General features: G+C 44.3%; 1 protein-coding gene across 1 annotated transcript; it reads left to right on the forward strand.

Moving 5' to 3' along the window:
* Positions 1-248: 248 nt before the first annotated feature.
* On the forward strand, positions 249-10,614 carry LOC117425715 (protein-glutamine gamma-glutamyltransferase 2-like). Its single transcript, XM_059003750.1, has 13 exons — positions 249-421; positions 895-1,062; positions 2,082-2,321; positions 2,700-2,818; positions 3,747-3,875; positions 4,112-4,289; positions 5,017-5,155; positions 5,592-5,695; positions 6,138-6,380; positions 6,690-6,989; positions 7,371-7,534; positions 8,031-8,164; positions 9,196-10,614. Exons 1-13 carry the CDS (start codon positions 409-411, stop codon positions 9,347-9,349), a joined length of 2,085 nt encoding a protein of 694 aa, XP_058859733.1. The 5' UTR covers positions 249-408; the 3' UTR covers positions 9,350-10,614.
* The last annotated feature ends 757 nt before the right edge of the window (positions 10,615-11,371 follow it).

Below are 11,371 nucleotides of genomic sequence, written 5' to 3' on the forward strand. Positions count from 1 at the left end.
GTCCAAAACCTACTTTCTTACAAGGGTTACCTCATATTGTGATTGAGTGTTTGTAAGGTATGGCTTTTTTTTTTTTTTTTTTTGTCAGTCACAGTAGGATGAGAAAGTAGCCGTACCCTCTCTGTAGACTCACCCTCATGACGTCTTCCAAACTAGCAACATTGGGGGGGTGGGGGTACTGCCTCTACCGCGCCTCCTTCCCTGCATTCCACAAAATTGTTTTTCAGTTCTAAGAAGCCCTGCAAGATCATTAGGATAATACCCCACCCAGAACAGGGCAGGTCTGTTTGGTTAGGAGCGTTATAAAAGAAGAGGGCGAGGTGGCAGCTGGAGTGCAAGCAAGCTTTAGCTTCATCAGAGACACGCATACGCAATATCTGGAAGCAGGCTATTGAAACGCAGGGCGATATGGCTTTACTAGGTGAGTACAACATAGAAACTGGATTCTGGAAACTGGATTTTAAATAGTTTTTTTTCAGCAGTGCACAGAACTGCTTTATTTGTATTTACTGGACTAGTTTGTTGGGGCAGCATGTGTCTATCATATTGTACTGCGTCTGCATAGTTGCAATGTTGTTTTTATATTAGCACGCTGGGTTATAAACAGTGGAGTGTTGTAATAAGATGCTACAATAATTCATTAGTGATGCATGTTTCTGTCCAGTATTGATGAATACAAAACAAACTCTCTTCTAGTCTTTACATGGAGACATGATGACCTCATATGAGCATGGCAATTTTTTCCCATATAAAGTGTGCAAAATGTCTTTTTTTCTTCTTCAATATTTCATGTATGAAAGGGTTAAATCCCTTTTCCGAATCTAGAATTCTACTCCTGCATTCAACTGCAAAACAGCGGGCAATGTAACCTTTCTTTTCCCACCTCATCAAAAGTGAGGAGCGTTGAATTTGACTTTGAGGAAAACAACGCGTCTCATCACACCAGGGGGGTCAGCAGTAGGAGCCCGATACTGAGGAGAGGCCAGCCCTTCACCATCACTCTGCACTTGAACAGGACCTTCCAGGAGCGAAGCGACACCTTGGACTTAATCGCTGAAACAGGTACAGCACACCTTCCTGTGGAGCACCACGTACAAGAGATAGTGATGGAGCTTTTACAGCTCATTACTGGACAGGCTTGAGTTTTATGTTTCATGGTTATGCGCACACGCACACACATGCTTTTTTTTCCATTCTGTCTTGTTCCTTCCAAAAACTACAGACTGTCCACCATTCACCTCTGTATTTTATAGAGCACATTGACCCACATACAGTATATACCTGCTGTAGAGTTTAAAGTAAGCCCTTTGTCGGTGGGTGAATTGCAGCTGTGGGATTTTGCACTGTAATTTAGTGACCTCTGGTTTTAATCTTGGTAGACACCGTTTTTAGGCTTTCTGGTGCCTTTGGAACCTTCTCATCCTGCCATGCTTTCTGAATCTACAGAGTCCAAGCTTGTCACTGCTCTACCTTCTCATCCTGCCATGCTTTCTGAATCTACAGAGTCCAAGCTTGTCACTGCTCTACCTTCTCATCCTGCCATGCTTTCTGAATCTACAGAGTCCAAGCTTCTCACTGCTCTACCTTCTCATCCTGCCATGCTTTCTGAATCTACAGAGTCCAAGCTTGTCACTGCTCTACCTTCTCATCCTGCCATGCTTTCTGAATCTACAGAGTCCAAGCTTGTCACTGCTCTACCTTCTCATCCTGCCATGCTTTCTGAATCTACAGAGTCCAAGCTTGTCACTGCTCTACCTTCTCATCCTGCCATGCTTTCTGAATCTACAGAGTCCAAGCTTGTCACTGCTCTACCTTCTCATCCTGCCATGCTTTCTGAATCTACAGAGTCCAAGCTTGTCACTGCTCTACCTTCTCATCCTGCTATGCTTTCTGAATCTACAGAGTCCAAGCTTGTCACTGCTCTACCTTCTCATCCTGCCATGCTTTCTGAATCTACAGAGTCCAAGCTTGTCACTGCTCTACCTTCTCATCCTGCCATGCTTTCTGAATCTACAGAGTCCAAGCTTGTCACTGCTCTACCTTCTCATCCTGCCATGCTTTCTTGTGTCTCCTTCGTTTAGGACCATCCCCGTCCGAAGCCTCTGGAACTAGAGCAGTGTTCAGAGTGTCCGGTCCTCCAGTCAAGAGCTCATGGAGCGCAGCTGTGCAGAACAGTTCCTCCTCCTCAGTGACACTGTCTGTCACCTCCCCTGCCAACGCCAGCATCGGCAAATACTCCTTAAAGATACAGGCCGCCAAAGGAACTCCCCAGACCTCAGCGCTAGGAGAGTTCATCCTGCTCTTTAATCCGTGGTGTGCAGGTGAAACAAAGTCTCCTTCTATTAGAGGTGCCACGAGGAACATGTTTAGTTCTGTGTTCAGGGATAACTGTAACAGAAGGGCATCTACAAAGGGCATTCGACAATCTACAGTGGTCTGATCCTTTTGACATATTTTGACTTACCAATGGTGTTACTATGGCATGACCAAATGCACAGTGCTGTAATCCATTTCAGTACCACACTAGTGTTCTAGTGTGAGCTCCACTGTGAGATGTTTGTGTTTCCACTGCTAGTAGTGCTAAGGTTTCATCAGGATGTTTTAAGAAAGTTTGTAATTAATAAAGTTTCCCATCAATAAACAGGGTGGTGTCCTGTGATGCGTGAGACCCTAATAAACTCTTCATTTGTGACCTGCAGCGGATTCTGTCTTTCTGGCCAATGAGGATGAGCGGCAGGAGTACGTCATGAATGAGCACGGCTTTGTGTATCAAGGCACTTCAGAGCATATTGAGGCAACGCCGTGGGACTTTGGACAGGTATGAGCTGCAGTGGTTATGCCAAACCACGAGGGACACCAGAAATGCTGGTTTCACTTTTAAATGCAGAAAACTTCATGTTTCTAGGTATTTCCCAACTGGCTAGTTTCAAGCACCTGAACACAGGCCTCCAGCCTGTTTTGTGAAAAAAAACAAAACAAAAAAAAAATAGAAAGAATGGCCACTGTTTTAGATCATTAAAATAGACCCTGTGATGATCAAGCAAACAGCACTGTTTTTATTAGGTATGTATCAAATTCAGCAAAACGCTTTCTTTCTTGACAAAGTAGATAGAACACCATTTACATGTGAATTGAAACGAGGAACCTGGAAGTTGTAAGGTGTTGCAGAAGCTGTGTGGGTGGATTACATTTTTTCACAAGGGCATCAGGGCTAAGATAACACGATGCAATCGTGAAAGAATGTACAGCACAATGACAGACAGACCCGCACACAAAGAGCATGAATCACTATCCTAAGGGTTCTCAAACTGCCACACAGGGAAGCGTATAGGGCATAACCCTTTGCATGTGCAGGCTTGATGAACGCTTGATGTAAGCCAGCATTCTGTCACCGTTTCCATTGAGAAGAAGAGGCTTGTCATTGAATCACTGTGAGAGATCCCAGGCTTCTCTTACACCTGTTTGAGCCAGGAGCTGACCCTGTCAGTCTAATAAATCAGAACAAGCTGGGGTGCTGCTGATGTACAGCAGTCTGAGCTCCATGATGAAGGAGGGTGTTGCTGTGTGCATGACAGATCAGCAGCGTAGCGTTCGCGTAGCGAACATTTTTACAAAGCTATTTTTGCCAGAATTAAGTGGAAACTACATATACACCAAACCAGCCAATTGCTGTGCCCCTGATTCCTCAGCACGGCGCCCTGCAGTCCAGCATCACACAGTACCTTCTTCTTTTTTTCTTTTATTAGTTTGAGGCAGATATTGTGCACATATGTCTGGAGCTGTTAGAGGTCAGCCCCAAACACAGAAAAAACCCGGGCCTGGACTGCTCAAGAAGGAGCGACCCGACCTACGTGGGCAGGGTGGTGAGTGCAATGGTGAGTAGCCTTTTCAGCGATACAAACTAAAGTACTTTTTATTGTTTTGTTTGGATTTATCTTGGATAAATGGTTTCCTGCATTATTGTACAATGCTTCTGTTTATATATATATATATATATATATATATATATATTTATTTAGTATTTTCTCATGATGAATGTTGCCGATCAGTTCAGATTTAAACAGTTCCCCTGTGCTCCCCAACCCCCCCCCCCCCCCCCCCCCCCGCGCAGGTGAACTGTGTCGATGACAGAGGGATTATTAACGGACGATGGGACGGGATGTACTACGATGGCGTCTCTCCCTCCCGGTGGAACGGCAGCGTGGATATCCTTCGGAGGTGGTTCAGCTGTGGCTGCCAGCCGGTCAGCTACGGGCAGTGCTGGGTCTTCGCTGCGGTCATGTGCACTGGTAAACATGAGAGGATGTACCATTGCTTTAATATCGCAGGGGTGTGTTCAGGGCAGGTCCACCTGCATCTGGAACACTGAGACTGATTGCCATCTTAGAACAGGGAGGAGATGCTGAGTCAGTGAATTACAATATTCACTCATCTACAAAAAAACCTGCATCACTGTTAACTATCCACACTGAAGCGTGTTTGCATCACTGTTAACTATCCACACTGAAGCGTGTTTGCATCACTGTTAACTATCCACACTGAAGTGTGTTTGCATCACTGTTAACTATCCACACTGAAGTGTGTTGCATCACTGTTAACTATCCACACTGAAGCGTGTTTGCATCACTGTTAACTATCCACACTGAAGCATGTTTGCATCACTGTTAACTATCCACACTGAAGCGTGTTTGCATCACTGTTAACTATCCACACTGAAGTGTGTTTGCATCACTGTTAACTATCCACACTGAAGCGCGTTTGCATCACTGTTAACTATGCACACTGAAGCGCGTTTGCATCACTGTTAACTATCCACACTGAAGTGTGTTTGCATAATGTTGGCTCACTTGTCAATACTTACCGGATGTCAGGGCTGTCGTACATTTGCATGCCAGTAAGTCTGTACCGTTACACAGCGTGCCTTGGGTGGGTGGGGGAGGATCTCCTAGTGCTTGTATGTAATATCATGGCAGTGAGCTCCGCTCTTTAGATGCTCATGGATTTCTTTGTTTTCAGTAATGAGGTGCTTGGGGATTCCAACACGCCCGGTCACAAACTACGATTCCGCCCATGACACGGACGGTAATCTGACTATTGATGAGTTCTACACTCTGAGATACGGAATGAAAGTGAAGGAATCTAATGACAGCATGTGGTGAGTGTCACTACCCTTCATAAAGGTAGTAAAAGCACAGCAAAGCATGGTACTTCTGCGAACACAAAAATAACCCTATTGTAGATGTGCCTGGAACCTAACTTACACATTGGGAGGGATACGTTTTCAAAGAGGGGTGGCGACCGCGCCCCGCGGGTTCAGCTGTGATGTGACACGTAACATTCATGGATTTGCTGTCTCTCCCTTCAGCTCACAGCCTCCTCACAGTTTATTACATAAGCTACAGGGCCAGACTCCACTGGGAATCTCCAGCACACTCTCCGTGTTTCTTTCTGAGTTGTAATGTGTTTGAGTTGAGGCCAGCTGTTTGTACTAACCCCACCCCCTACACACCCACACACACACACCCCTCCACACACACACACACACACACTGTGCAAATGTTCCAATCCCAAACTCTGCCGTGTCTCTCCAGGAACTTCCATGTGTGGGTGGAGTCCTGGATGACCCGTCCAGATTTACCAGCCGGATACGACGGCTGGCAAGTGCTGGACCCCACTCCCCAGGAGAAGAGTGAAGGTACCAGTCCACAAGATTTGTATTTGATTATGGATTCGCTCCTCACAGTACCAGTGGTGCCTAATGGGGTGGTGGATTTCTCTGCATTAGTTTAAAGACATTACCCCTTCTTCAAAGGCACTACCGAATGTATAGTTTTATCGCTGAAAACATTTTAATAGGATCAGCTGAATATAGTTATAAAACAAAATCAGTTAACTTATAGCACTGAAAATTGAAAGTTTGAATCTTACTGTTGGATAACATTTATTTGATTTTTTTTTTTTTTAATAACTAAAAAAAACTTCTAAATCGCTGCGTCATAAATAATTAGAAACTAAAGTAGACATAATGAATAATCACAAGACCGGACAAAATATTCGCTTGCTTAACACAGTGACCAATGAGATGATTTGCACAATGATGATAAGAGTTGCAACCCTTGTGAATGCTGCTTCTCCAGGTGTGCACTGCTGTGGTCCTGCCCCAGTCAAAGCCATCCTGGAGGGAGACACAGACCTGAAGTACGACGTCGCCTTTGTGTTTGCGGAGGTCAATGCTGACAAGGTGTGCTGGGTCGTCAAGCCTGATGGGACGATGATCCGGGACAGCTCTGACATCAAAACTATTGGGAAGAACATCAGCACCAAGGCTGTGGGAAGTACTGAACGAGAGGACATCACCAATCTGTACAAATACCCAGAAGGTGTGTGGAAGGTCTCACTGCACATTCGGGATCGTTAAACCTGTTAAGGTTTTGGCTTTGTGTTCGTGCACACCCCTTTTGCGTATATCCTTACATTAAAGCAAGCAAAGCTAACAGAATAACTGTGGGAAGTCTTCCCTAACTTGAATGACCGTTCAGAGATCTCACGTTTTACTATACTGTATGAGGGTGTGGAATGGGTTAACTAGTCCTGTTGATGTCGATGCACATGGATCCTTTAAGATGGGCTGGATGGCCTCCTCTCGTTCATACCTTTTCTTATGCTCTTGCTGTTTGTTTTTTGCTTAGGGTCTGTGAAGGAGAGAGCTGTGTTCGAGAAGGCTATTCAAAGAGGTAGCCGGATCTTAAAGAATATGCTTAAGCATTCAGACTCGTATCAAATCACCAAGGGGGTGCAGCTGAATTTTGTTCAAGAAACCCACGCTGTGAGCGGTAAAGAAATCGCTGTGACCCTCGTCATATTCAACAACAGTGAAACCCCCAAGAGCCTGACCCTCAACCTCAACGCCCAGGTCATGCTGTACACCGGGAGACCTGCCTGTCAAATCTGGAGCAGAAGAGTAACGACAAAGATCGGTCCCAATACAGGTACGGTTCTGTGTGTTAGAAATGCTCAGTGTTATATCATGTTGAACTGCAGTAACAGCCTTTACACATGCTTCAGAAACACTGAACATATGGGGACACTTTAGTTTAGGTATCTGTTATAAGTGTATCCATTTGAATTTCTCTTCACAGATTCAAAACTGTTCAGACTTTGCTCCTCTAGGGTTTGCCAGTTAACATTCTTCATATAAAGGGTTGTGTCACCGGTAATGAATCTGCCTCCAAAGACCGTAACTAGATTGCCCTCTAGTGACCACTAGTGGAATTCTGTGAAGTGTAATCTGGAAGCTGTTGTGTAGTGAGGTGTGTTCTCTGCAGATGAAAGGCGTGTAAGTCTTTGTATTGGTATCATTGTGCTTTCAGAGACGGAATTCCCTGTCAGTATTGCCTACTCTCAGTACGGCAGAGTCCTGCGTAACAATAACACCGTCAAGCTGACTGCCATCGCCGTGGAAGACAGCGGCAGCCGTGAGATGAGTTTCACAGAAAAGAACGTCGTGGTTTCCAGTCCCGAGCTCCTGCTGCAGGTGGGTGTTTCATGTTTTTCAGATCTTAAGTTGCTATGTTACTGGTGTTACTGGACTGTGGGCCCTGCTTCTTGCAAAATGATCCGCTCCAGACAATGTTTTGCATCATCTACAATTTTAGGATTGAGACATAATACAAAATAAAAAGAATCTATATGAACATCATTTTGTTCTTATATTTAACATCATGTAATCAAAGAAACTACAAAACAATATCGCAAAAGTCTACCGGAAGCCATAATAGTAGTACAGGATTTCATATTAGATTTTGAAATTGTTGTCAGTTTTCCGTTAAGTATATGGAAATCTACAAAGTAGTATGTAATTCAATATGTTAACATTATTCAGGTTTCCTTAGACTTCATGAAGCAAGGTTTGTTAATTATATAGGGTGATGCAAAACTTTTGACCATAGCTGTACAAGGAGCCGTGCCTAGAAAAACTGACACTGCTTAATGTTTCCCAATGCTTCTTCTTTCTTTGTCGTGTTTGACAGGTGAGCGGAGATCCTGTCCAGTACCAGCCCATGATGGCTGAGGTAACATTCTTCAACCCCTTGCTTGAGCCCTTGACTGACTGCACCATGTCTCTGACTGGGAGCGGCCTTCTGTTCAAAACCATCGACACTTGGTAAGTAAACCAGCGGGGTTATCATTGGTGTTCACTGGTGCTGTTTCTCATTTGTCACTGTGCAGTTACGTTGCGGATTGACCCAAAGTATTCGCTCAGTAGGAATGCTGTATTAAAGTTAGATTAACAGTAAGCATTACAGAAAAGGTAAGAGGTGTGCATATCTGCCAGTTCCAGAGATGCAACGTGAAGCAGTCTTCTCTTCTTCCTCTGCTCTAACATCACACTCCGGCTGTGCTCCATGTATACCTCAGCTGTTTCCATCTTTTTCTTCTGTAAGCACGTTTCTTTCATTGTAACAGTTCTCTCGGTTTTAACATGTGCCTGTTTTATGTTCTCCTCCCCCTGTTTCATGAGGCGGCCCCTCCTCATGCTGACAGTCCAGACACTCACTCACACATACTCTGCAAACAGACATTTCAATGCAAAGTTCAGACAGCCTTCATATGACCTAGTCTACGTATCTCCTTCTCAATAACTTCCCCTTCCTGCTCAGGTTTATTTTTACATAGCAGAATGTCACAGAAAATTCTCGTCTTGACCACATCCTAATACAACCTTGAGTTAAAAAAAAAACACGCAAACAAGTGATGCTGGAATAGCAACACAGAAAATGACAATCAATATTTAATCTCGCAACACCTCCAAATACTGTAGCTAGATTGCCCTCTAGCGGCCACACAGGAATGGAAGAAATCATAAAGGAAAGCAGTGAAAGGTTTTAATATTTCATTTATGAGGGAGTTTGTGTTTCAATTGACTGATAGTGTGGAGATGTCCGGAGCAGGACAGCTTCAGTTTTTCTTCTCAGCCTACAACCAATAGCAAAGAGGACACACACACAACCAACTCAATGAACCCAAATCACAGGATGCAGAGCATTGGTACAGAAGGTATAGCTCAACACTAGACTGCAGACAGACTGGGTGGAGCAGGCTTATTACAAGCAGAGAGAGAAAGAGAAAATGTATCTGCCTGCCTTGACCACATCCTGTGTGATTCTAACCTGCCTGTCTCTGTCCTGTTGTCAGCGTGGGCACTCTGGGTCCTCAGCTCAGGGTCAGACTGCAGATCCCCTTCACTCCCACCAAGACCGGCTCCAGGATGCTAACCGTGGGCTTCAACAGCGACCAGTTCTGCGATATCAAAGCCTACACCAGCGTGACCATTAACCCACCTAAATAATGACAGAGCAGCGCTCTACAGGGTGTGCGCTCGCCCCTGCAGCACACCAGCAAGTGTTAGTGCACATGTGAAGCAGCCGAGACAGGGTCAGGAGGTGGGGATCACAACAATCAGCAAGGGCACATTCCCGGCTCGGCTTGTCCATACCTTTTTATATTTATTTAATAACAGCTTACTCTCAGAAAGACAGTGTTAACAGATACTGACACTGTCGCTTCAGTGTTTCATACATGCTGTGTTAGATCCGAGGTCTGTCTGGATCATCTTTTACTTTTGTGTACAGAAATGTATTCTACACTGATCAGTATTGTTTTATTTCAAGATACAGAGAAACCAAAGGGATCTTTTCTTTATTATGCATGTTTTTTTCCTAATTCTTGTAATACATTGCAGAATTGTTGCATATAGCAATTAACATTCAAATATGTTGGATGGTTGGATTCGAACCAGAGACTATATGTATTTTAGCACAGGTATCCTGTATGCTGGGCCAACATAGAGTAGTGTTTAGAGTAATATACACAATGAACCACTAGAGGGCGTACTGTTCACACACATTTAGGTCATAGTTTTATAAGTCATACTGTACCAAGTTCGATATCTACTTTTTCACACATGAGATTTGAGCAGCCGTCAAATCAGAACACCTTTCACACATATAGCCTGTTAGGGATTACTAATTAAGATTGCTAATAGGCTGCATACATCACACAGGGAGATTTCTTTACCCTTCATGTTATAGGGACCAAACCAAATATTATTATTATTATTATTTATTTCTTAGCAGACGTCCTTATCCAGGGCGACTTACAATTGTTACAAGATATCACATTATACATTATTTCGCATTATACAGATATCACATTATTTATTTTTTTTACATACAATTACCCATTTATACAGTTGGGTTTTTACTGGAGCAATCTAGGCAAAGTACCTTGCTCAAGGGTACAGCAGCAGTGTCCCCCACTGGGGATTGAACCCACAACCCTCCGGTCAAGAGTCCAGAGCCCTAACCATTACTCCACACTGCTGTAAAATGTCCAAATAAACTTCTTGGGTAAAGAAAGGAAGCATAGCCACTTCACTGAGGTGGATAATATGTATGTTGTATTGTTATGTCAGTAATAAAGATATGTGCGTCCTGCGCTGATGGGAAAGTATTTCAGACTGTCAGTGTGATCCCTGTTTGTTTCACACTGGATATGAAAATGAAGTTCTGTTAATTATCTGTGTTGTGTGTATTAAATTCCTGTTGAATAGCGCAGCCTTGTATGGTGTCATTTATGTACGGTGGAAGTGAAGACGCTGGCAGTGCACAGCGTTTCCTCTGAACCTTGCGGACCCGCCCCATATGGGAATCAAAGGCAAGCACTTAGCTGTGAAGAAAATAGCTTTACTAACTGACCCTAGTGTCTGTGTTTGGAGTCACACGAGGTCATGGTGCCAGCGTGAGAACATTAACAGGGCAGCATCACTGGTAAGGCTTGTTACCGTCAGGGAGAGACTCAGACACAAGAAGCTGCAGGTTAAGCACTATTGCACACTGTAATTAACAACAACTAACAAACAAGCAAATAAACAGGCACGAGGGCCAAAACAAAAGGTTCAGGCAAAACACACAAAAAGATAATGAAAAGCACAGCACAGCACAGCACACAATACAGTTGAGCACAGCACACAACACACAGCACAGCTGAGCACACAGCACAACACACAACACAGCTGAGCACAGCACACAGTACACAACACAGCTGAGCACAGCACACAACACAGCTGAGCAGAGCACAGCACAGCACACAACACACAACAGCTGAGCACACAACACAGCTGCGCACACAGCACAGCACACAACACAGCTGAGCAGAGCACAGCACACAACACAGCTGTGCACAAGGCACAGCACACAACACAACACAGCTGAGCACACAGCACAGCACACAACACAGCTGAGCAGAGCACAGCACACAACACAGCTGAGCAGAGCACAGCACACAACACAGCTGAGCAGAGCACAGCACA

The sequence above is a fragment of the Acipenser ruthenus genome, chromosome 29, assembly GCF_902713425.1.
Source record: "Acipenser ruthenus chromosome 29, fAciRut3.2 maternal haplotype, whole genome shotgun sequence".
Lineage (NCBI taxonomy): Eukaryota > Metazoa > Chordata > Actinopteri > Acipenseriformes > Acipenseridae > Acipenser > Acipenser ruthenus.